General features: G+C 44.9%; 1 protein-coding gene across 1 annotated transcript; it reads left to right on the top strand.

Moving 5' to 3' along the window:
* The first annotated feature begins 1,584 nt into the window (after positions 1-1,584).
* On the top strand, positions 1,585-27,621 carry pnocb (prepronociceptin b). The gene is made up of 3 exons (XM_086189299.1): positions 1,585-1,673; positions 17,344-17,600; positions 25,379-27,621. The coding sequence occupies exons 2-3, from the start codon at positions 17,454-17,456 to the stop codon at positions 25,976-25,978; spliced, it is 747 nt and encodes a 248-aa protein (XP_086045425.1). The 5' UTR covers positions 1,585-1,673; positions 17,344-17,453; the 3' UTR covers positions 25,979-27,621.

Here is a 27,621-nt window from a genome sequence, read left to right as displayed (position 1 = left end):
GAGGATGAGTGCTGAGTAGCTAACGTTCTGCATCTGTTCACGGGGCTCCGATTGCGAAGGCTTTTCTAAACGCGGGCGCTACAGATGGCAGCATCGGCCGGCTCAAGGAATTCTGTGCGTCGTGATCCCCAGAGGATTGACCCCAAATCACCCCCAAACATTGCACATCAGCATATTTCCTCAACAGGGTTCCCACGGGTGCTGGAACTCATGGAAAACACTTGACTTTGATGTTGAATTTTCAAGATCCGAACTGATTTGGATGACGTGCCTGATTTGGATGAGTCTTTTTTTTTTTTTTAACCCAGATATGTTAGGAAAAAAACGCCTTTTTTCCAGCTAAGAACCAATAACTCATAATTTACCCCAAAAAATGTATATTCAGCCACTGTCTACTCGCTCCCACGCCAGTGGAAGGTGGGGTGAAGATTGAAATCCACGTTTACTGGATTTTCAAAGGAAAATCTTTCCAACAACTGGATTTAATGGTGACTTGTGTGAATTTTGTGGACTAAAATAAACTTCCCTCGACCTTCCATCAGCACGAGGGTGGGTAGGATCATTTGTGGGTGGCGGGTCCCTTTCAGGATACCTAGGACCCATCGGGATACTATAAGCACATTTGTGCTGTGATTTGGAATAAAACATTGTTGTAGACCACAGCAGTGTGGTGCTTGAAAAGCTAGAAAAATGCTTAAAAAGTGTCTGAATTTGCTTGCAGGAACCCTGCAGTAATCCAGCGAAACATCTCAGGATGGTTTTTCAGCTAAGAAGTCGGTTCTATGACTCCTGAACGAGACGCTCCCGACTTTCCTTCCGGCTCGTCTATGGGGATCACGATCTTCAATCGTGAAATTGCTATTGAATTTGTTCAACATTCATGTTCCCGAGGGGATAACTTTGATGAGCTCACATGTGTCTCCATTGATCTTCTTCTCTTCTCTTACATCATCATCATCAATCACATTGCCCAAAACCCTGTCACGTGGTTCAGGTTCTTGTCTACCGAGGAAGCCCCCAGGACCTTGGAGCAGGTTGTTTTCCTAAATCTCCGCCTGCATGACTCATACTCTCCTCACTGCGGACCCTTTGAAATTACATTGTTCATTTGTTCCTTCACCAGGAGATTCGTTTCTCCTCTTCCAACAACCTGTCCCAGCACGATCCGCCTTATCAATGCTCGGTTACCTGCAGGCCGCTGTCTCCTCACCTGTGCTCAGCCTGCATTTCTGGGATAAACGTCTGATTCAAAGAGCCATTGTCTCCTTGACCTTGGGACTCGACTGGTGTTGAGGTTGTGGGTTTTATGGACACCCTAGACTCCGGGCTTCAGGATGATGCATATTTTTAGAGCTCCATTAGTTTGCACAATGTAGACGAAACCAGTGGCGTAGGCAATGCCTGCTACGTCAGCACGGGCCACGGTTTGTGTGTCCGTCCGGGGTTGGTGTGTAACAGGAATGGGGGAATCACCCCTCTCTCACGATGATGATGAGAATAGTGAAGGGAGGGGAGGGTTGAGCCAGGAGGGAAGGGGTGTGCCATTATAAGAAGCCTCAGAGGAGGCATGCAGTCAGTTGTTGGAACCTTTAGCCTAAGGATACGAGCTGAGACGACAAACTCCCCTGCAGCCACAGAACAAGGACTCTGACATCTTGACGTCACACATCCAGGTAGGGAAGTGCTGAAGTGTGTGTTATCGGACTTTTCCCTCGCGAGCTTACCTGTCTGTCAGTAATGCTTTTGGTGAACAAGAGGTGAGAAGAAGCACTTGTATGGTGATGAGAAAAATAGCTAATTAGACTTGGCGTCTCTTGTATGCACAAACCTCTGGCTAATGGATCCTGAGGGATTATTGTTGCAGAAAGACTGCGACGAGTCTCCCTCTAAATCAATCTGTTGTTGCTTTCTGCTTCATCGGTTTCTAGTTCTGTCATTTTGGATTTTGACCTCTGAGAGGATTGTGTAAATAACCCTCCACACCTGGAGGAATCGCCTTTTCCCCCCATTACTCTGTTAGTCCTCCTGCGGCTCTAAGGGTGCCACCGTCAGCGTCAGCAGCGCCCGCATCACTACTGAATACTACTTAATGAACTAGAGTCCCAGATTATACTGAGAAGTCCCTGAGCTGCAGGTTGTAGTGGGCTGAGGTGACCTGACTAATTTAATTAGAATATGTATGAGGACACCTTATATACACACTTACTCTGAGACAGTATAAGAATGAAACGCTCCTTCAGTTTTCCCTCGCACCCCAGCTGAATTTACCAGCACAGCTGAGTTTCTGGCTCAAAGTTGGCGTCGGTGAAGTGTTCACTCTTGCTGGTTCACGCATGACTTGCTCTTATCACAGAGTACTGCAGGGAGCCTTCAGAGAAACACTGACAAAGCTGCTCCGTTCTTCTGTGAGCAGCTCCAGGGTGTCAAACATTTGAAAGAAGAAAAAAAAAAAAAGAGCTGGAGATGTGAACCCGTGGAATGCTGTTATTATGCTAAGCGCCTGATAATGATGATTTTAATGATAATGGTAATGAATGTGCATAATCTTTTCCCATTACCAGTAGATATGATAGTCGTGCAGACAGGAGAGGAAATGGGTGGTTAATGTGCCATTCACAGATAAATGACTCCTCAGTGTGGAAATGTTTCATGAAGGACGGAATATGTTTACCGGACGGTGTCTGGCTCCCCCTGAGCAATGCCAAGCAAATAAATAATAAAGCAAATAAAATGTCTGAATCCAAATGTAGCGGCAAGGTCTGATTTCAGTCATGATTTTTGAAATCTAGTCTTAGTCCTGTGTCAGACATCCTAGTTAGTTTTCAGTTAATTTAATCAGCAGCTGGACTTTATCACTGCCACTGTTGTTTTCATCGCCATTTGTCTGGTCGCAGGGCTGTGCCAAAACCAGTTCAAACTCGTTTACGCAACATTAAATGGTAAATTTTGCGGCAGGTTTTTTGCTTCATTAATTTGTTATTTTTCAAGTTGTCGTTGACTTCCAGTCTGAGTATTTTGGTCTTTTCTAAGTGAAAGAAATCAGTAACTTTTTTTATTCCGTACCCAACAACAACAACAACAACAACAAAAACTGAAAATGCACATTAGTAGTAGTCACATTTTAGTCATTTGGTTATTGTTTGTTTAGTTGAGTGTAGTTTTAGTTGCAGTCTGAAGGGTAGTGGATGAACATTTTAGACTTCCAAAATGAACCTCGGTGTTTTGTGGGGAGCCTCTGGTAGCTGACTTAGTTGAAGTCTGGTGACTAAAATGCACAAGCCTGTTAGTTTTAGTTGCATTCTTTGGACAGGTTTTGATCATCCTTCATGTCGGTCAATGGAATTTTAGATTTACGCTCATTTCATTCAACTGATTAATGTTAATTGTAGTTGAGTTTTAGCCCATAAATCCGACAAAAGGTTCGTTGAGCATTTTTCCAAAGTTGAAACAACATTAGTACCCTGACTGATTTCTGCATGATTTATTATTAGTTAACTAATGAAGTCATTTATTTAGCAACTTGACAACATGGCTGCTTAACATTTGGTTATTTTAAAACATGTTAAATACATCACGGTGTTTTTTTTTTAAAATAATTCTGGTTCAGTATTTCCTCTTGATACAAAATGCATTGAGATGAATTTAAGTTTTATTTCTACTGAATGTCATGAGTTTTGCAATTTCTCTCTTCAGTCTTGTCAAACAGAAGCAAGAGATTTGGATTTCTGCTGCCAAGCCCGAAAGTGATCCGTCTGCTGTGTTTGTTGGACTTTTTCTTTTTAAAGCTTTCTTCAAAACATCTTCATATTGTGATCAGGAAGCAGAGTTACACGTCGCCCCGGCGCCCCAATATCCTGCACCTCGTCAGACTCGGTCGCACTGTCGTCACCAGTAGAGAAGTGGCGTGCTGGTCTGGCTGCGGTAGATTGCTTTCCTCTGGCTCCGTGTCCAATGGATTTGTGCAAGTGTCAACGCAGTTTAACAGCAACCAGATCAATGATGAGACCATGTCAGCCGCCTAACACACTGCAGAGTTTCTGCTCCTCTGTCTGCAACAACACCGTAGTAACACTGCAGACATGCACGACCATTGTCTCCTTATCTCACACAAGTTTAGCGCCGCATTCGTCTTTTGCACCACATGTTTTTTGAGCTTAAACGCATTCCACACAGTTTGGCTCGATTAGCGTGTTTTATTCCTGCTTTGGTCCAATCAGAAGAACTGATGGAGGGACGTGGCTGTAAATGTTGAGTGAGGATTCATCCGAATGCAACTCTCATCCTGTCTCAGCTTCAACACAGGGTGACAGTCAATCTCTGAAGTGCTGGGAGAATATTATTTTGGACTATTAACACAGCGTCATGGGGCCTAAATGAGATGATTGTTGGTGTGATTTCTAACGGGCTCCTACAGGGAAGGCAGGGACGATGTCACCTAGTTAATTATCTACACTGAGGAGAAAATATGTTCCCATTTAAGAGAAACCCTGCGAGGACAACTGATGGAAAACAACAGTAATAATATCCTCAATTGATCTGATATAATATTGCCTCGAAAGAGAGAATATGAATATAAAGAATATCGGATCCCCAGTTTAATTTCATGCCCAAGGGTATGGAAGAGTTTTATCTTGGATGTGAGGAGAGAACTGCAACGTTTTTATCATATTTCCACCTCCTAAGCATCCTCTGCAGTTAGCATATCAGATAAGATTCACTCGGAATGGAGAGATAAACAGAGATAAGAAAGAAAGAGGTGTGATTCTTGCAGCTGATAGACTGAATTGATGGTAAGACAAAAGGAATAGAGAAGATTAAGTGTTTCTGCCTTGATTTCTTTGTGTAGTTTTGACGTCAGTAAGGTTTTCCCCTCGTGAACCTGGTTCTGCCTCACGGGACGGTAACTAGACTAGCAGGAATAAACGATGGAATCTGCTGCAGCTGTGTCAGACACACATCGATGGGATTAAGGGACTTCTCTCAGATTAGTCATCTCATCTTCACGTGAGGAAGAGCTGCTTCTCCTCCTCCTCTAAACGCTCCACTGACTCACACTGGCTTTATCTGTGGCTGCAAATGCTGGATTTACATTGCTCTGTGACGTGATCCAGTGTGTGTGTGTGTGAGAGTGTGTGTGTGTGTGTGAGGGTGTTTTGAGGAACTCCCTGTGCTTTTACAGGACAACCATGGTCATATTTGGTCTCTAAGAGCTACTGTAGGTTTGCCTTTCTTTGAACGCCTTCAGGACTTTGGTTGTGTTTTCACCTCACGTCGCTCACAGATTTCTGCTGCTCTTCCACTACTTTCTACTACCTACCTGTATTTCAAGCATCTTGTAGGCAAGAGTGTAGGTGCGTAAACTTTGAAGACTGAGGCAGTTCTGCGAGGTGCAACACGAGCGATGCTGACGAGCCGGCCTCACCCCGCTAGCTAGATGTCTCTGCAGTGTTTGAATACGACAGTTCTGATGCGGAAACCCTGGACTGCGTGGAAGAAGCAGCGCCAAGCTCGTCCTTCATTGCCTGACTCAACAAGACGTCAGAATCTTCTCCCTGATTGGCTTTTGCAGCACAGAGCCAAGCGTAATTTTCACTCCAAGTTAAATATTTTCAAGCCATACGGATATGCAAAGAGGCGTAAACGCTTCAGTAGGCCTGCAAATTTCTTACTGGTGCCGCACTCGTCCCTCTCTTCACTCTGCCTGAAGGGAATAGATGCAAATTCATGTCTCTTTGCCTTTTTGTGTTGACTTTTATGTAATCTATAGAAATAATTTGCTTTGTGTTGTGTGCAAACTCAGGTTTAGACCGAGGGCAAAATAACAGAGCCTCATTTTTGAAAAAACAAAACAACAAATAGTTGCTGTCTCTTTTTTTCCTCCTTCCATGTGAGGATCTGGGATTTCTGATGCCACCGGTGTAACTTGACTGTCGTTAACTTCCTGTGTGGCATCCGTCCGTCTGAAGACGCTGCTTTGGCTCTGCTCTCTGTTTTAGTCAGAGTGAGTGAGTGAGTCAGCTATTAAGTGTAAAAGGAATCAAAACCAACACTGATTATGAGAATAAAACACCGGTTGCAGCCCTAAACATTAAAATTCAACAATGGTTCGGCACATCTGAGAGTAACAGTGCTCTCGTAATTGCACTCTAGTTGCAGATGCGAGCAACATGATCTGCCCGCCAACATGGAGTCATACAAAATATATTTTGGAAGCCGATTGGCATCTGAAATTGAAGCCATCAGAGCGGGAATCTGGAATGAGTCTCGGGTGTAATTGCAGGGAATGAGTGACCTCCGATTAAAACGCTACCTCGTGTCAAGAGGCCGGCCTGATGAGTCACCGCGTAGCAAGCTCTAATGTGTTGCAGAGAAGCTGCTTTATTAGCTCAGATGCATCGGCACATCCTCGAACGCAGCGTCACCCGTCCTTGGAGATGTTGTTGCCAAAGTCTGAGTCAGACTTCAGTGTTCAGTGACCTGTGCTGCGCTACTTTTGTAGATTTCCTTGCAGAATTTGGGGCTCTCAGATGTCAGTTTAACTCCAGAGAGTCGCTGGGCATGAATGTGAAACTCAGTTACTGATGACAGCCTGCCTCAGCGTCGTGAATGATGTCATCAATATGACTACAAATACCTGAAATGCACCTTTGAGATCAGAGGCAATGGCTGCTGCTCCTCTGATGTCACTGCAGGGTTTGTTTGCTGATTTTACTCAGAGGCCAAAGGTCTGATGTTTGTTTTGGGGGGGGGGGGTTCATATTCAGTGACCTCACCTTGTTCTCTCAAGTTCAGTCAGCTTAAAAATGAGTGAAAAACACAACGTACAGCAGCAATAATGGAAGCAATAATCCCAAAAGAAGTTTTGATTTCTTTTATCCTTGGTCTGTGACAGTACAGCACTTGACATTGTGAGACAGTTTCGTACACAGTATGTTGCATCAGTAACATAGCAAGAATTTCACATTTATCTGATTACCCCCCCCAGCATGGTGATGCACCTTGGTCACGCGCTCATGTGACCAACATGACTTGGCCCAGCCAGTAGCCTCGCATCACCACATTTCAGTCAAAAATTGAGTCTTAATTCTGTCTTAATTTGTTCCCACAAGGAAAATCACAGAGACGCTTGAGTGAGTTTCAGTTGTGGCCTCACATTCCTGGTCTGCAGGTTCAGTGGATGAAACAAGGTTCTGGGAATCTGGAACACCACCGGCTCTGGAACCTGCACCAGTTTGGTGGAAAACTGTACGAGTGGAAAGAGGATTAACTCTGCGTTGTCTGCCTTCACCCCAACACAGTGCACTCGGGGTGCTCACTGTCCTGAAAATAACATTCTAAAAATTCCACTTTTTATTTCCACGATCAACAGAACTATTTACACTTTAGTCAAAGAAATAGTCCAGTAAATAACCCAGCTGGGACGGAGCATTAGAAAGATGCCACTGCAACATCAGACAGATATTAAAATCAAGCTGGAGAAATATGAGTTCCTGATGATGAGGCCTGTCTTTGTCTTTGTCTGCTCTCCATTCACACACCAAACCAGACTTTAGTGCCCCATTATCTCAGATCAACGCATTCTGAACAAGCGGTTACAAAGTGGAAGGTGATAAAACACTCATGAATCTTCTCTGGTTATAAGGAATTAATTGAGTAGCATTAATGTCCCATGCGATATAAATGGCTGAACAGGAATTTTTACAATTTCCCTCCTCTAAAGTGACCATATCGCCAATCTGGCCATCTCCGGCGGCTTCCAGGGAGGAGCCAGGCTCCAGCACGGTCCTAATGAGTGGGAGTTAAGACCTACGCACCACTGGAAACCTTCCCAATACGTCGTTAAAGATCAAATATCCCTGGTTGTAATTCACAGGTACAGGAACAGAGATGGAGAAACAAGCAGGGGAAGAAAGGTAGTGGTGAGGCAGAAGCCGAGCAACAAGAAGGTGGATGCAAAGGAGGGAGGACGAGGAAGACGAGAGCGAGACCCAGAGGTTATCTGTGCATTAGCAGACTCCTTTGTGCTTTTCAGCTTCAATCCGTGCGCCTAATGGACGAGATAGAACCAGTCACAGCTTTGTCAGAGCACTGAGCTTCCTTTTCTTCCCGCCGCCGACGTTCACGACACCTCGAGTCCCCACCCCACCCTTCATCAACGCTGCTAATGCTTATTCACCCCACTTTTAGCTCTATTAATACACTTCACTCTGCAACTTTTCCTGCTTGTAGTCTTTGGATGGAAACAAAAAAGGCTTTTTAAGTGAGGTTCAACTGGTGGAAAATTAATCCAGACTTTCTTTTAGTTCAGTTCTTTGGTTGGGTTTTTTTTTTGTATTTTAGGCACAAAATAAATGCACTAGAAAAAAGCAAATGCATCACACTAATGTTCCTTTTAGGAATGCTCTGATTGCTTCATGTTTTTTAAGAGGAAAAAACATTGCCAGGGTCTGAGTTAACTCTAATGGAAGCAGAGAACTGAGGTTGATTGGTAGAGACTGGATAAAAGCCTTCATTCGGGGATGAGCAGAGGGACGTCAAGCTCTTCACGGTGGCCTGTTTGCTGTTTCCTTTCAGGCTGTCATTCATTTAGAAGGACAAGGTTGTTTATGTATGAGGATCTCTTTTCAAAGGCAACTGGTCCTTGTCATTGGCTCAAAGGTGTCCGGATGGAAGTGTGAGTTCTGGTTTCCCGAGGTAAAGCCTGGTGCGTCTGCGCCCCGGCTCCACCATCGTTTATCAGCCCAGTCAAGTGCCTCCTCTGTCAGGTAGATCATGCAAACGATATGAAACCTTAAAGGTAGCTGATGCTAATTTATAGGAAAGGCTGGATAAAAATGGACCGATGTCAATATCTGGACCAGGAAATGAATCATCACTGAAAGAGAGCGGAGACAGGAGTGCGTAGGTTCGCAGATGTGACGGGCACAAATTCAATTTGAAGTTAATGAGATATGGAAAAGTTGCGACTCTTGAGGCCCTTGGTTGTCAGCAGCTCCTCGGCACAGTGACAAGCTCCTTTGGTATTCACAGCTCGCTGAGGGAACGTGCGATAACACAGACGTGAGGTTAGAATTTCTCAAGCATGACTGATTACTGATAATTACCTGCTTCTTCTTATCTGGGCTGCAAATGAGCGTTTAAAAAATTATTACTTTTTAAGTGGAGCGAAAAAATGTTATTTTATTGGAGTTTGAGTGTTATTTTTCATTTAATTCCCCAGAGAATGAATGGACCTACCAGTGTGATTGGAAATGCCCAGTTTGGTAGCGGACGGCCCTGTAAAATGTCTTCTTTTTCCTGCGTCTGTTTCAAACTCCGATGGCTGGATTTCTCCGATAAAACGCCCTTTTGTAGCCAAGCTAGCAGGATGATGAGCAGTCAGAGGTTTAGGGTGCATGAAGCTGTAGCGCGGTGCTGGTATCTGTATTTCCGACCCGCTGACACGGGCCCCCAGTGCCAGGACTCGTGTCACTGTTGGTGATCCATTTGGTGTGATCACGTTTGGAGAGCCAAGAAGAGCCAAGAGTGAGAGGAGCTCCTGAAGTTGTGATTGTTATGGCCTGATAATTGGATATTACGCCGACAGAAAACGGTTAAAGAAGATCCAACAAGATGGAGAGGTGGGGGGGTGGGGCAGTAACAGTTCAGCACACAACTGCTATGGATCCTGTTTGTGGTCCAGAACCAAGAGAGGTTTACACCGCAAACATTAAGGATGAAGCAAACCCCTCCGGAGGGACAGAGCCTGGACTTGAACGCCTGGTGATGTGAAGTACATTCACAATAGCAATTTAAGCTAACCTGAGGTACCACTGCTGGCTCAGGTAGGCGTCATCCTGCCAACACTCCGTCTATACTGAGAGATTTTCAGGTGACAGCAGCCATCAGCTAAATAAAGATTACAAGCAAGATCTTGAATGTAAGAAATCCATCCATCCATCCATCCATCCAGTTTCTACCTCTTATCCTGTTAAGGGGGTGGAGCCTATCCTAGCAGCCTTCAGGCGAGAGGCAGGGTTCACCTTGGACGGGTGACCAGTTCATCACAGGGCCAACACATACAGACAGACAACCATTGGCTCTCACAGCCACGCCTACGGTCAATTTAGAGTGAATGTAAGAAATATCCATTTATTTGTCAAAGTCTCACATCGACGCAGTGATGGGGCAAAGATGTGGAGATAAACTGCAACCATTTTCAGCCATGCATTGATTTTTCCTTGTGGAGGAGCAGAGGGTGTCAGAGGCGATGCTGCTGAGGACGAGCTTCAACCTGAGGGGACCTGAATATCTCCACCACCACTCTGTTTGCTTTTGTTGACGTTTTAGTCACAATCGCTTCAGTGAGCCAGCCAGTGGTGACGTTGTGAGACTTACACGCCGGCCTCCATGAAAGTCCAGTCACTCCAAAATTAGAACGGCCTGTTTGCCGTGTTGTCAGTGAAAGCCAGAGGGTGAACAGGATGACTCAGCCTTGAGGAAGCGACAGCAACATTACAGACTTCAGACCACGAAGAGCCCAGTGCATTCTGGTACTTGTTGGCTTTAGGGACCTGGACGCCATTTCCCTTTTTTTTTCTCTGGTCATTTAGCAGCAATTTCCAAATGATTTGGTCTCCCCTGCTGCATAGACCGGGGGTGTCCGCACTGAGACACAGCAGTCTGCAGCAGGCCAGTGTCTCCCTACGGAGGTGTCAGTCAAATTGTGAAAAATTAAATGGTTGAATGAGAAATTATTAAATCGATAATAATGAGATAAGACAAATGAGATCCTACATCCATGAACATTTATTGGGATTTATAAACAGTTACTTATATTTTATTTTGAGGCATCTATTAATAGTAGTAGTAGTAGTAGTAGTAGTAGTTTATGGCACAGACATTTTTATGAACAGACCATCTTTCATCTCTCCAGTGGCTTGAAACTTTCCAGTGGCCAACTCAGACTCAATCTGAAGACATTTCAAGTTTTTAAGAGCCAAACTCTGATGAGTCCACCGTTCTTCGGCGTGCATGGCTCAGAAACTCAGTTGTATAGCTATTAGATTGTTGCACAGTTGTGCTCCCATGTTCCTGTCTGTTGATTTTACTGTGGTTTGTGTCACTGTGTGTATTGTGTAAACTGTAAGTTGTCTGATTATAAATCAAACGATTACGCATGTTACGTATTCATCGTTTGTTGGCTGAGACTGCGCGTGCGGGAATATTATCAAACGTGCGTGATTGTTAACAGTGTGTCCTTGTGTCCTGTCCAGGCGGAGCTCTGTCCTCTCAGAGTGATTAATTATTGGGTAGTGAGGGGTTAAGTGTGTCGTGCTGCGTGGGGCTAAGAGCTGAGCAAACACCGGTTAGTGAAAGTGTAAAGAACAAACAAGAGCAGCCACTTCAATCTGTGTCAATCAGCTGAGCAATGCGGATCATTAGCGGCAGCTCTCGCTCGCCACACAACCACATCTCAAGGCTGCAGGTTGATGACAACGTAGCCCATTAACTCTTGGTGTCCTTGTCATCGTTGAGCACCAACAACAATAACAGCTTCCATTCCAAGTGGCGATGACAGCACATGATGCTTGGCAACTCCCCACGCCTTTGGAAAGATGTGAATCACACTCCATTTACTTCATCAAACACCAGCTGCAGCTAACAACGCAGCGGGCTAATTACACTGAATAAATAAATAACTCATTATGGAAATCTGCTGACATCAATTTGAATTTTCCTGAATACATTGACTCATAAATATGGGAACATGTTTTGCATCCACCGCAAGCAAAGACGTTGTCCTCCATTTACAGTCTCACTGACATCCCTCAACCCAGTGACGCCACCCACTGTATCCCATCGCTCCCATTTAGCTGCTGAAAGGTGGGCGATCCCATCTCATCACACACAGAAGAGTGCAGCCAGGCCTCAGACCCTCCTCACCTCTCCCAGACTCAGCTCCTGGGCTGAAGGAGACGACTAAGACTTGCTTTGTTAAATGTGACATCTTCAACAGAAGAGGCTGGTTAGCGAGCTAATTACAGATTATAAGATGGACTTCTTGTTTTTCATGGGAACTTGTGGCAGTTTTAGGCTCACACTGAGCTTTCTTTTAACCTCTAAATGTTTTCAGGTCTGATAAGAGAGGCAGAGGTGTGACAACACTTTCCTCTGATAAGTTCTTGATGCAGTCGGCTCACATTTGGTGAAGAAACAGGACCCAAACGCAGAGATGGCCAGGCTGCAGGATATGAATCCCTTAAAGGTTTTAAATATCAAATTGAATACACTTTAGAACTGACACGGAACAGCCAACCAAAATATGATCTCTCATAATCATACAACAGGACACCAGTGGGGGAGCATGAGGGCAAGGAACTAATCTGTGACCGATGAGGACTGACAGACAAGACACAGGAGAAACGCTCAAAAGACAGGAAGTATGAAGCAAATGTAGAGACAAGGAGGAAGTAATTTCAAAATAAAACAAACTGAATATGAAACAGTACGTCCAACTTGAGTCCACGACTAAATTCCCATTGTCAGACGGGACTGCAACATGCTTTAATTTTAATTCCGTGCAGTGACACTGAATTGCTGATCCCTGTGTCATTCGCCAAAGAGCAAAGACCTCAAAAGCCATTGCTTTCAATGATGAGTTCACTAGCCTGTTGTCCCAAAGTTCCCTGGATTCATTGAGTTTGGATACTAATTCCTCCGGCTGGTCTCTCATCAGCGTGTAGCTGAACCCGCTCAGAACCAGGGCCTCACCTCTGCTAAGGTCAAATGATTGCTTAGCTTTTCTTTTTTTTTTTATCAGTTGAGTCTTGATTCTCTAAAGGTCAACTCAGTCAAAACTCTCCAACCTCCCAACTCAGCTGACATCTTGAAGAACAAGGTTTGTGTCAGAGGAGCAGCTGACATGTTGTCTTGTTAATTACCTTTAATCATGCTACTAGGCTGTTTTTAGATAGCATCACTCCTGTTGAAGTCAAAGAGTTGTCTGGTAAAAGTCAGATCGATAAGCAGGAGTGAAAGTGTGCGGATTTTTGCTTTAACAAAAAAAAAATCATCACATTTTAAGGCCAAATGTTCCCCTCCATCCTTCACAATATAACACATTTTTTTACCAATCTGTGCTGACCTTCTTGGAACGCTGGTCTAAGTGGTTTCTTTTCCTCCCTTGTGCCTGTTCCCACCTCCCTTTTAAAAAGAGTTTATCAGGTGTCCTCTGTTGAAACTTTCTTGGGCCTCATCCCTACTGATCTGACCCCTGGGCCTTGACCCGGGGCTTGGAGTGAACCTGTGCTGTCTTCCATCCATTCTCTTATAGTAGTAACTTTGTAGTGAGAACACTTACTGATAATAAAGCTGACGCTTACGACGCCAGCATTGTCCAGATGCATTGCTGTGTTTAGACTACGTGAAAGGTCACATCTGTTGACTGGTAGGGCCCAACATTGCTAGGATGACTGTTTAAGAGGGCTGGAATTCAGATGCTCAGGGGGAGCTCTCACAGCGAACCTTGCACATCTGTATTGAATATATCTAGTAAAGTGTCCAGTGGAAGCATCTGAGTCTCCAACTTGTCTGTTGTGTCTGACGAATTCTCTCATGAATTCCTCTACACCTCCTACAAACCAGTCTCCAACCTCTCATTCTTGAGCAAAATCATTGAAAAAGTTGCTCACAACCAGTCGACTGATCATTGGGAAACCAATTTACAAGTACAGAATCTCAACCGATCCAGGTTTCACCCCAAATGTAGTATAGAAACTGCCTTGGTCACGGTGATGAATAACTTCAGAATAAATACAAACAACAGCAGAGGTTGGTTTTAGTATGAATGAATCCAAGCGTGCTAATTACATGACTGTCCTCGCTCTCTAAGAGAGGTAGGTTGGCCAATATGGAAGGAATTATAGCTCTGAAACAGTGTCCATCCCATGTGGTGTTCCTCAGGGCTCTACTTTAGGTCCTTTATTATTTAGTTTGTATGTTACCTCTGGGCCAACTTATTTGTTGACATGCAACTATATATTTCCACATTCCCTGAAATTCAGAATGTATCAAGGACACTAATAACTGAATATATGGAAACTTTTATCGTTAAGCAAGAAAAAAGACGGACTCGTTATCAAGGCAAAGACTAACCCATAAAAAAAATCTCTTTTAAATTGTCACAACTGTCTGCAAAGTGTCAGACAGGTCAAAATCCTGGCATCATCCTGGATGCTCTCCTCACTTCCTAGTGTGATAATTTATCATTTAAGAAATATTGTGTGTTTATTACCCAGGGTGATATTGAAATACTCCTCCAGGATTTCATTCCCTGTCAGAATACCTGAAAATCAGCAATTCCAGAATGCAGCTACAAGAATTGTATTCTGAAAAAGGAAATGTGACCATCGAACAATCATGTTCAGGACATTACAATGCAACACTTGCAATCAGAGGGATGTCTTTTATTAAAAATGTTATGGTACACAGACCTCCAGATTATTTCTGCTCTCTCAAATAACTGGATGAACGTCTGGCCGCCAAAACGTTTTCAATAAACCATTTCACTTTGATTGAAGTATTTTAAGAGGATGTCAGGGAGTTAAATGAAAATACAACACAAGGCCACACCTCTGCAACATCTATGATGTCATTGCTATGATGACAACATGACTCTGCACTCGTGCGTGAGTGTGTGTGACTTTGGATTTACACAAACTTAGAGACTGGAGACAGAATGTGCAACTGAGCACAAAATGCCCACTCAGTAAAACTCTGATTTATTTTTTGGTTAGTAGGTTAAGGTTCTGTAAGTCCTGGTACTAAAACTACCAGATACTAAGGTACTGAACATACTTCTGGACACATAGCCATATCATTAGCTACAAGAACAGTAGATCACCTCAAAATGTCTTACTTTTTCCTGACAATATTACTCATCATTTCAGCGAATGCCATTAAAATCCATCTATTTTTTTCCAGATATGGAGCTAAAAAGAAAAAAATCCTCTTTTCATGAGCTTTATCCTTTGCACAGCCTTCAAAATGACCATTAAAATAAAACAACACATCTCTCAAACAGACTCCGTGAAACTGGAACATAATAATCCTGATTCAGGCTGTTGTATAATATTGCATTACAGAGGCACCTACAGCACTTTAGCAAGATGATGCTCCTCAAAGGAGCTCATCCTGTCCCCCTCCTGTTTAGCTAAAAGTTTTTACCGAATGTGGGGACGCAAACAAGCTGGAGTCCATTTGGGTAATTGTGATAACAAATAAAATGACAACAAATATGGCAAAACTTTGTTTATTAATAGTGTTGAACAGTGCGTGAAAAGCACATCTTGCTGGAACACATCACTTGCTGGATTACTCATTAGCTCAGCTTAGCGAGGACCACTTAATGGAGAACATAACAACATCAAATGGGCTTAGTCAGGGGGCTAGTGGGGATTGCTGCACAAAACATTTCAGCAAAGCAAACAAACAGGTTCCTCTAATGATTTCCCATGCAGCCATGTGTGTATTTGGAAATGGGCTGGAGTCACACACGGCCTCTTTCATACGCTATTGAGTAAAAAAGGTAATGCTTCCCACATTAAATGGTCACAGTGAGCTAGTTTTTACTTATTTCTCTCCGCTCCAGCGTCCCCATCAATACACCCACTCTGTTTATTGTCAGAGCTTTTCTCTTGCTCTCCTCAATAGGATGTCCTCTCTGTTATTAACTTCAGATGCCCGTCCCCCTCAGAGCTGTTAAAACAGTGTGAATTCCTCGTGACCAGGCGGGAGATGTTGTTCGTCACCATGTATGTGTCTTTCATCTGTCACACCCACAAACTCTGATTCTTTCAAATGTGGATTCCATGTGTTCTTCAGCTTTGTCGAATCTTTCAAAGGGTAACTCATAATTTGATCCTTTTTTTTTAATCTACATTTTCATGACAGCAACTCTCTATTGGATTAATAATCATCATGTCCTTTGTGTGTATGACATACGGTACCTTTTATTAAAGGAACATGCTTTTGGGAATTTTGATTATTTTCTGTCCTCCTCAAAGCCAGACTAGAAGAAAGAGACGCTTCTCTTCTCTTTGCTTCATCAGGTAGCTGAGACCCATGCTAGTTAGCTTAGCATAATGAATGATAGTGAGTGGGAAGTGTTAGCATACCTCTTTTGAAAGTCATTAAACAGACCAGGTCCTGGTGTCTCAGTAATCCTCCTCATCCTCTCTTACAAAGTCGGCCATGATTAGCTGCAGCAGTCGCTCTTCCAGCTGTCAGCAGATGTTTGTTGGGCTGAGTTCAGGAAAGTTGCTCTGACAATGAGACGAATGCTAGCGCTTCCCACCCACTACCATTCATTATGCTGAGCTAACTGGCGTGGATCTGAGGACAGGAGAGTCTCTATCTTCTTTTCCAGCTATTAGGATGATGGCCAATTAGTGGATTTCCAAAAACATTGGTGTGTTCCATTATAAAGCTGTATTTATTTCAACCAACATTACTGATTTATTGTGTGAATTTATTCCAATTGAAGACATGAAGGACTGTTAAAAGAGCTGATTTGGAGAAATACACTTTTTTTTATTTTTATGAAGATTAAGTACATGTAACAACTGCAGAACCCAACATAAAGGGTCAAAGATCCTGGTTCATCACAGTCAGGTTAGTAAATCTGGAGTGAGGCAGCAGTGCATGAGCAGGAGCCATCTATAATGTTCCAAGTGCCCATTTTTCCCTTTATAATCTCTGTGTTATTGGATGATATATCAGTGAGCGACAGGATAGATGGAGGTCAGAAAGTGAAGGTCAGGCAGAAAACACCACACACTCCTCTGCAGATTTGAGACTGGAGCAGGAGACTCCAGTTTAAGGATCCCTGCAGTTATCTTCCTTGCACACACACTCACACACACATATCTCCATCTGACACAATATCAAGACACACACACACACACACACACACACACACACACTCTATCAGGTGCTAAAATGAAAAACAAAATGTCTTCACCCTACTGAAGCCTATATCGTGTTCCTCTGAACAAGCTTGAGGGCCGACCCTCGTCATGTTTGAAGCTGGTCACTTAAACCACAAATCCACTCTTACAAATCTGTGCGAACCCTCCAGCGAGCAGTGGAGGCTCCCTGCCCACTGGAAAATACCCATTTGATCATTTGTTGCCTCAGATTGTGCTCTCTCTCTCCAGCCCACCCACATTGTCCGATTCCTGGTGTTGGCTGAACACTCTCCCACCACCAACGCTTTGACTGACCGCCCAAATCCAGCTAATGATCCCTATAAACTGGAATTGATGCAATATTCCCATCACTCTGTCTGCTTTGTCCCTCTAGGCTGGACCCTTAACCCAGGCTTTATCTACATCCTCCAGCCTCGACCGCTGTTTGAGACCCTTCCATCTGCCGGGCTCCTGTGTGCGCTACCTGTCTGGGTGTACTGAGCGATGAAGATCCCTCTGTGGTGCCTGGTGGTGCTGCTGGCGTGTCTCTTCACCCCTGGACGCAGCGACTGCCAGGGGGAATGTGTGGCCTGCGGTCTTCTCCTGCAGCGGCAGCAGCAGCAGCAGCTGCATCAAGCCTTCAACACCATGGTGAGTGTGTGTGTGTGTTTTTGTCACTGTTAGTGATTGTGAATCACTGTTGCTAATAGCATTTTCAACACTAGTAAGCATGTCTGTGGATGCAGCTGCACCAAGCCTTCAACTCTCTCATGCGGGACTGAGTGTTGGTTTTAGTCTCATGAAGAACAACTATGTTTGTACATGTGAGTGAATATGGAAGCAGAACATTTGCATTTTGCAGTTTGGTCCGCTGCTGTCTTATGAGAATTGGGTATTACTGTTTGCTGATAGTTAAATTCTCCTTTGGTTACTCCAGCTTCAGCATATAATAATTAAATCAGTCTCACTAAATGAACAAAAACTCTATTTGTTATATTGCTACATCAGTAGGCACCTCGGCAGCGGTGACTCAGTCACACGCCACTTCAATATTACCTTTGTTGATCTTGAAAGCTGATAGGGAAAAGACAGATAATTTAAAAGAATTAAATGGAAAAAAGCAGCAAAACAAGACAGATTGAAACAGCTTCAAAATAAATGCAGTCCATCGTCATCTTCCGCTTATTCCTACACATTAAGGGTCGCGGGGGGGCTGGAGCCTATCCCAGCGTCAACGGGCGAGAGGCGGGGTTCACCCTGGACAGGTCGCCAGTCCATCGCAGGGCCAACATAGAGAGACGAACAACCATTCACACTCACATTCATACCTACTGTCAATTTAGAGAATCAATCAGCCTCGTCCCCAATTGCATGTTTTTGGACTGTGGGAGGAAGCTGGAGTACCAGAGAGAACCCATGCAGACACGGGGAGAACATGGAGACTCACACAGAAAGATCCCGTGCCTGAGCCGGGACTCGAACCCGGAAAACTTCTTGCTGTGCGGCCACAGTGCTGACCACTGCACCACCGTGCAGCAAATAAATGCAGTCATTTAAATTCAAGTAAAATAAACAACGTACTGTAATTAAAGCCACTGCTAAGTCTAACTTCAGTGGCCTTAATGGTGGCATGAAAGCCTAGAAGAGGATGGAAGTCTTGAAGAAACAGACTTGTGTTAGCAGAGTACCAAGCCATCATAAGAGTGTGTGATATGGTGCTTTTGCTGCTCCAGAACCAGCTACTGTGCTTGTCAAGTGGCTACACCAGACAACCTGGATTCCAGCTGTTGAAGCCAGAATAAGGCAGCCAGCAGGATATATAAACAACAATAACAATCATCAATTGTAATGATAATACAATAATCTTATTTTATGTATTAGAAATGCATATGAAACACACTGAAAAAGTCCAGTTCTGCATTGATAATGCTACCAGCAGGGGGCGCTCATATGGCCTCCACTCACAAACCAAGCTAACACATCAGAATGGGACAGCGGAACTTTGAGCCAAGTGTTAAAGTGAGGACAAACAAGCTGATGTTTCTGAGGCACAGTGACTGGATGGTAGCCTAGCTTGCTCCCAGGTAGCACCTTAGTTTAATGGATGGTAGCCTAGCTTGCTCCAGATAGCACCTTAGTTTAATGGATGGTAGCCTAGCTTGCTCCAGATAGCACAGGACTAATCTGGGACTCTTGGCATTTTTGGCTAGTTGTTGATCAAAAGAAGTGGACTAGACTCAGGCCAGTTGTGGGCCCTATAAAGTGGACTTCTGGCTGAGATTAGGCAGCCACACACCCTATGAGTCAACACAATCATTCAAGGCTAATACTGTTAGGGCAATAGAAGATGAAATAGAACTGAGAGGAGAAATGGGCCAAATAATCATGGCTGTCTGGGTTAAGACTTAGTCTAGTGCAGGACTGCGCAAACTTTTAACTAAACTAACACCAAACTCAGTGTTCACCTGAGCATGAGAGAAATGTCACTATGTCACCATGTGCAGATATTCTGTCATAAAACAAATTTTTAAAAAAAATCCAGGCCTCCTTATGAGTCTCTTAAGGCTAGAAAGAGTCTGGCGGAAACAAAACTCTACATAATTCAAAAGCTCATATTTGGGTGTCATATTAGCAGAGGTGTAAAGGTCTTTGTGCAGAGCTTCGTGACCAATATGACGTAACAGCCTTTCCAAGTGCCTCAACCAAAAGTTAAGCCGTGGACACGATCCCATCTCCAAACAGTTGGCCACACGTCAGCAGGTAAAAACAGTCTGTGGGCGTCTATAAATAGTGGGAGGACGGCTAATTTAGCTGATAATGATGCAGAGAAAGACAGCTGGGACCTTTTTGGAAGTTGTAAAGGAGCTATGTAATTGACTGCTGCTCAGTCCCATCAGCCTGGGCTGACTGACACATTTTATCAGCTCTTCATTGTGTTAGCCGTCTTCCCGTTGAGCCACAGATGGAATCCACAGAGCAATTCCATTGTTTCTCACTCCAGACTGAAAGAGAGTGTGGGAGGTCACTGGTCTTTCTTATGGTGTCGGGATGCACTGATTAATTCATGCAAACACACACCCACACACACACGTACAAATAAATGATGCTGTAGTGTAGCCGTCACTGACGCCGCTAATATTAAAGCTAAATACTAGCTTGCGCTGCATTTGTACCAACATCTACACGATTCTGAACACTTCCTGTGTGGTGTCTCTTTTACGATCCGTAAACGCTTCCGTCACAACTTGACAAAATGTCTCAGTTTGCTCATTCTCAACAGCGTGTTTTCCTCTGTGGCCATTTTCTATTTCATGTCCTTTTTTTTTTTTTAAAGAAATTGGCATCAGAAGAGATTGATGGAGACCGCAAAATTTGGAATCACTCCCTCAGCTGTGCAAAAAAAAAAAAAAAAAGTACGTGGGAGTGCGCGTGCAAACTGGGAGATCAAACTGATGTAAGGAATCTGTAACTGAGCAGCTAATCCCACGAGAGCTGTCTCCCTGGATATTTCCGTATGTTGTCTTCATCGCCGTATAGCGCGCGAGATGGCCAACACTTGTTGGCACAAGTAAACTTTAGGAATAAAATCCCTCAGGACGTACTTTGCTGGAGGGCTGATGATGACCCAAGTGTAGCGCTGCCACCATCGTCTGATGAGCTCATTCAGTCCAAATCTCACGCCTTGATTTTTGTGTCATTTCCAAAGTTTGCTACCAATTGGCTTGATAATTAGACGGGAGTGCCACTGAGGGTCCGAGCAGGTCTGGACTCCAGAACGTTGCAGGCTCTCACTGAGTCATCAGCGGATGCTGGTGCTGAGGACAGTCATTCCTACCTAAAGGGTTCGTTCACCATGGAATGAAAATGTAAAAAATGCGAAAACGGAATGTGGGTTGAAGTTTCTTTAGTCAACAAAACGCTGCTGGAGCCTCACAGGAAAAAAGGCATTGAAGTGAACTCCCAAACAGTTGAAGTGAATGGTGACAACTTTCAATTGCACAAAAAAACCCACCACAACATAATAACACCATAAAATTGCGCCATGCTGTTTGTCTGAAGTCATCCAAGCGTCCCGAAGCCTCGACATGCCAAGTTGTTTAGGGAAAACATATCTGCTGCCATGTTTATAGCCTCCCTGCTCGCCGTAGCCTGGAGCTCGCAGGCATGACGCCACGTTTTTAGTGACGCCCTGTCGAGGCTTCAGGACACTGGGATGACTTCAGGCGAGCAGCATGGAGGAGTTTAATGGTTTTTTTAAAGTGTTTTTTTTCTACATTTAAATGCTGATCACCATTCGCTTTGCCTTTTCCTGTGGAACAGCAGTGTTTGGTGGACTTCAAAAACTTTGAAACCCCCTGACCCTCCGTTAGCGTGACAGAGAGACGATGACGACTGAGTCCTCACTTTAGGTGAATTATCCCTTTGATAGCCGTCACATTTCTGTTCTCTGGTGCTTTGAGAGAGGCTGTTTGAAACAGCCACAAACGCTGTCGACACCTCCGACGAACCGGTTCTTTTTGAGCCTTGTGAGAGAGAGAGACACACACACACACACACACACACACACACACACACACACACACACACACACACACAGAAAACAGCCGGAGTGCTGCCTCCTCTCCAGTCAGGTTCTGTGGTGGATGAAGATTCAATTTCTTATTTACTGAGGAGAGACCAGTGCTTCTGGCTGAAAGTGAGGTCATTTGAGAAGTTAAGCCTCAGCACTCTAAACTCAAAATGAACCGTCATGTCCTGAAAACCCAGACTTTTTTGTTTTAGCCCAAGAATCCCAGTTTGAGCTTCTTTGCGAGGCACTGATCGATCATACAGCCTGACGAGATTCTGCTCCTCAAATCTGCTAAAGCCTTTCTGCTGCTTAATGTGTGGACTTTTTTTTTTTTTTTTTTGCTTAAATGACATATTTGGCATTTTTCAAATGATTTTCCTGTGCGTCTGACTCACAATTGTTGCTACGGACCAAAATGACCTGAGTTTTTCCAACACTGAGCAAGACCCGGCACCTTTGGAACAACTGCTGTAGAGAGAGAGGAGAACCTGAAGGCGGGTGTTGGACCGAAGGGTAGTCCAATGACAGAGTCGTAACGGAACATTGTATTGACTCCTTATCATGAGTGTGAAACACGTTTTGACGATGCAGTGATTTATTTGCATTCACGTCACCGACATGGTTACACAACACGACCATCCCATCCACCAGAAGTTTCCTGTTTTCCATGATAGGAACATTTCCCCCGTGTGGCACTGCTCTTGGTCTTGGCGGCGGTTAACACTTCTCCAGGAAACAGGAAGTGAACCAAATAATGATCTTTTCATGAGGACACAGTGTTTTGGAGGAGAGTTGGTTTTTTTTTTAGGGGCCTTTTAATACATAAAGTCGAACCATCATCCTACAACAACGCGTGTGAGGCAAACGTTGCCACTGGCACGCTCCAGTTCTCATCATCGGGTCAGTTTTATTCACACCAAGTTATCTCATGCCACCTCACTAGTGGAGCTGGTCTAGCTGTAGTCTACAGTTCTCCACGAGCAAGCACACCCACGACAACAGCCATGACAACCAGAAAAGAAAATGAAAGGAACGTCAACGGGGGCGGCCATCTGCCTCGACCGGACGGGGTGAAAGAGAGCAGGAAAGCAGAGGGACAGACGGGGACAGGGAGAAAGACAGAGGGATGAGGACACAGAAACACAACAAACCACAACAAGAGTAGCAGCAGGAATAGTAGAACAGCAAACAAGGATGACATGAAGCATGACAGGCCCGCTCAAGTGGGAGTGCTGGCGCTGATACTGGTGCTGCACTAAAATACCGCTATGAGTCCTGACGGTGCCAGCAGCCACGCTCGGGGCGTCAGCCTGAGCCTCTGCAGGTCCGCAGCCTCCTCCAGCAGCAGCATCAGGGATCTGGGAGGAGGGACAGAACGACTCCAGGGAGACGTCATGTCCGTCTCATCAGTGAGAGGATCCTCCCGCAGACCCACCAGTCTCACTCTCAAGGCCCTCGCCTCCCTTTTTCATATTCACATCAGTATTTACCAACTTCCGTTCAACCCGATGGACGACCCTGACCTCCACCTCCTTTAAGCACCTTCGACGCATTATCACTCAGGAGCATTTTCCTAGCTCCTGGTCCTCCCAAGTGTATTAACACATGACCCACACACTCATAAACTCCTTCAGATTGCTCCATTGATCAGACGTGGAGATTCCCCTGGCGCGGTTCTTTCATTTAGGACGGATAATTAATTTCCGTTGATAGGTTCACAGCGGAACTCCCTCTTCTCTCCTTCCTCTGATGTGAGCAGGTTTTTCCGATAACAATGCAATCCATCTCATTTGAGTGAGATCTGATGAGTAAATAGGATTTGCTTCGTACCTCAAACTGAAATCTAACTCAGGGCTGTAGAGTTTCTGAGAGGAGCGGCGTGGGCGTATCAATCTCTCCAGCGTGGCAACAAAGAGCGGCTGTAGCATATTTTCAGATAGATTTTCTCTGTCTCCAGGAAAACTGATGTTCTGGGGTTTTGTACATTTAAGGACTGTTTCGGAGGAATCTTGAGTGAGTCAGCAAGTTACATATTCAGTGGCGATGACTTTCAAGTATCCTGGAATTAAAGTTGTAAATAAAATGCTGCCGACGCTGCAAAAAAAAAAAAAAAGACGGAGAGGAAACCCAGGGTATCAGTCAAATCACCTTTAACAACACGGCCGATTCTGACAGGTTATTAGCCTCAAAAAGGAACCTGTAATGTTCATTTGTTTTAGGCGCCGCCGCCGCCCAGTGTTTAGGCCCGCAGCCAAAATGTCAGGTGAGATGACAATAAGGCGGGAAGGTCATCAGTCTGCGATTCATTCTATCGAAGAAAAAAAAAAGTTCTTTTCCAAAAACAAGAGCTAAAACATGATTTCAAAAAAAAGTTGAAGATTCAATCAGAAATATGTTACAGCAAAGGACATAAATTACCTGCTGTCCTTCAAACTGAGTTGTAATTTCTTCCAATTCCGAGCTGTCAATCATTCTGCTGATGTAGACGTTCCATTTATCAAATGATGGACATCTTTTATTAGCGTGTAACTTTCCATGTGCGCTGAAGGTGGCAGGAAGGTCCACTCACTCCTGCACCAGTTCAGCAGACCCCCACCCCCACCTCCACGCCCCCCCAGCCCAAAAGGAAAGTGTGAGTAAGTCAAAGAGATCAGCTGTGGTGTGTAATGACAGGCATGAAGTCCAGTTCCTGATGATGTGGCCAATCTCACCATGGACTCAGATTTGGCCTGCAAAATATCAAATAAATAAATAAATACAGACCCAACAATACATATTTTATTGAAAAAGTTTAAAATGTACTGTAAATCACTGTTTAATCTATTCTCTACTTAGTGGAGGTCATAATGTTCCTAAACAAGTCTTAATTATTAATTGCACTTTGCCTCACAGAGCATCCGCGCTCTCCTGACGCAGTTTGTGCTGCCGTTAAATATTCAGAGAGATGGAACTGGAAGAAGAGAATAGAGAGAAGAGAAGAGAATAGAGAGAGGAGAAGAGAAGAGAAAGAAGACAATAGAGAGAGGAGGAGAGAAGAGAAAGAAGACAATAGAGAGAGGAGAAGAGAAGAGAAAGAAGACAATAGAGAGAGGAGGAGAGAAGAGAAAGAAGACAATAGAGAGAGGAGAAGAGAAGAGAAGAGAAAGAAGACAATAGAGAGAGGAGGAGAGAAGAGAAAGAAGACAATAGAGAGAGGAGAAGAGAAGAGAAAGAAGACAATAGAGAGAGGAGGAGAGAAGAGAAAGAAGACAATAGAGAGAGGAGAAGAGAAAGAAGACAATAGAGAGAGGAGGAGAGAAGAGAAAGAAGACAATAGAGAGAGGAGGAGAGAAGAGAAAGAAGACAATAGAGAGAGGAGAAGAGAAGAGAAAGAAGACAATAGAGAGAGGAGAAGAGAAGAGAAGAGAAGAGAAGAGAAGAGAAGAGAAGAGAAGGCCAGAGCGCAGGAGTGATTTACTGACTCGTGATATTAAATGTGAGCCCACCGGGCCGCGTCACCGTCACGTCAGCCCGCAGATTAACACTGACCTCACACAACCAAATGCTCTGTAAAATCATTAGACGATGCCGCCCCCTACTCTACATCCGGGACACTGGCCGCTTTCAGCAGCAGGCCCCTGCAGGGCCTCTGTGTCCCCCCAGACCTCCAGACGGGCGCTGCCTCGGGCCAGCAGGCTGCTCCCTGCGGGATCCGTGTCTTCCATTGTGTCTGGAACAGGCTGAGCAGGAAACACACCTGTACACTGAAAAGCGCCTCCGGCATCTGAAGGCGAAGTCAATGCCAACTTTTGACCACAGCTTTTTTTCTTGTTCTAGCAGTATGGCAGCCTTGACGCGTCCCTCTTTCTTCTCCCTGCAGGTGTGTTTGCTGGAGTGTGAGGGTCACGTCCCCTCCTCGCTCACTTGGGAAGTGTGCAAACGCGCCATTGCGTTCCCGGAGGCCAGGGGAGCAGGAGAGGAGCTGGAGGTGACCTCTCTGGATCTGAACTCTGACAGTGAGCTGCAGTCTGCAGCCGCAGAGCGCTTCCTGGAGGGCGGTCAGGATGAGGCACCCTTGGGGCAGCGCAGCGTCCAGTATGACTCATCGCTGCCGGATTCCTCTGAAGACGAGGAGGGCCTGCAGGGTCTGGCCGGGGAAGAGAGGAAGCCGAGGGAGGAGAGGAACGTGGCCGCTGACGGGCTGCTGGAAGGGGACGAGGATGAAACCGTCACCTTAGCCAAACGCTTTGGTGGCTTTCAGAGGGGCCGCCACGGATACAGGAAGCTGATCGGATCGCCCATGAGACCCCTACAAAAGCGCTACGGAGGATTCATAGGCGTCCGCAAATCTGCCCGCAAATGGAACAGTCAGAAACGGGTGAACCAGCTGCTCCGGCAGTACCTGGGCATGAGGAGCAGCCGCAGCGGCAGGTTCAACAGCCTCCCGGTGAACAGGGTGTGGAGGCAGAACAAACTCTAACGGGCTCCTGCCCCCCCAGCCCGCCCCACATACCTCAGCCCACCACCTGAACTGTGACTCCGCCATCGCCATCAGCTGCATCGCCCCCTTCGTGTCTCTAAGTAACAAGGAATGTTTTGACCGTGATGTCCTTCTTAAAGCATACGTACATGCCATTCTGTGAAATAAAAGAAGTAGAGAAGTGCAATTGCATATATTTTTGTGTGTCGGTGTACCAGACGAGGCCAAATGAGATTGGAGGAATGCACTTTGACGCGTGTGCGGGTTAAACGTCATTTGCACTCTGGTTTGTGTCGTGAGAGGCGATGTTCTGCTCTCCTTAAATGTGTTGAATGAGTCAGAACACACTCAGTTTCCCTTTAAAAAAAAAAAAAAGCTAACCAAAAGAAAAAGAAGTGAATTTGGATCCAAATCGAGTTCAGTCCTTCTAAGATGGACCTTCACGCTTCCCGTCCGTCAGAGCAGCGAAGCCCTCGTGACGCTTCGGTCGTTTGTGGGATGCTGGACTGTTAATTACTGATATCCAATTCTCTGCTTTGTCTGCTTAATCAGTTAAACAGAATGGATGTTAAATTGGTTTTCTGAACTTTAAAACTCCGCCTCCTCCTACTTCTTCGTTCTGTTGCTTCTTTATTAGTGTTGACACCGACTGTCTCTTTCTTTTCTTTATTGTACCCTGATTGTGGCCATTAAACGCAGCTCTGCAGGTGATGAGCCTCTGGGGACGTGAACAGCAGCTTTTCCTTGAGTGGAGCAACACTGCCCTCTAGTGTTTGAGGATCAAACGTGGACACTAACTTGGGATCAGTTTTGCTGCGCGCGTAGTCATGGCATGCAAAGTATTTGGAATGCCCAATTCCCCCTGCAGTTACGGTAATGTTACATGTTGCTGTAATACGTTTTACTTTTCAAGACAATGTTTTTTGTGTGTGCAAATATCTTTGCATTTGGAGACAGCAGAGCTGCTGTTTGTGTACAGCCGGTGAGCTCAACGTGATAGGTGTCAAATAAAAGCTGCTTTAGTGAAGAAAAGTAATGAAATATCAATGAATTGGATCTCAAATGAAAATCAGCAGCTTTCCCAAAACTCCGATTCATCAGTCGGGCCAAACTGTACATTAGTTCCCTGGAACCTGCCTTGAAACCCCTGGCATTACTAAATTAAAAGTGTGAGCACAGCTAAAGCGTGTCACCGGAGGTGGTCTGACCACAAACACCCCTGGTTCTGAGCGTGTTAGTGTTTCATCAGGACGTCCAACCAGGCAGCTCACTACCCTGCAGCACAGAGAAACTGATCCCGAGTCAGTCCTCAGGCATGAGAGCTGGTCGTGCCTCTTTGGTCCATTTGCAGTTAAATCCACAGAGCTGGGAAGCGCCCGGGTCGCTGGGTGTGACCGGCCCGGCTCAGCCTTCATTCGGGAGCAGAGGGGTGGGACGAAGCGTGCATGTCAGTCATGATCACTACTGGTATACAGAAAAAAGTGCAAAAAAAAAAACAAGTTTTACCATAAAGAGATTTTCTCCACGAGCAGCCATTGTTTTACATCTGAATAGTGTTTACTGGTGTGTGACTAAGACATGTGATAATGTCGGTGTGTGTACGCCTGAGTGTCTCTTGTCAACCCCCCCCCCCCAAAAAAAAT

This window comes from Aulostomus chinensis, chromosome 20 (assembly GCF_037954235.1).
Source record: "Aulostomus chinensis isolate RoL2024-O1b breed Wild chromosome 20, RoL_Achi_v1.0, whole genome shotgun sequence".
Taxonomy (NCBI): domain Eukaryota; kingdom Metazoa; phylum Chordata; class Actinopteri; order Syngnathiformes; family Aulostomidae; genus Aulostomus; species Aulostomus chinensis.
Note: the sequence above shows the minus strand (reverse complement) of the source record. Positions and strands in the feature narration are given on the sequence as shown.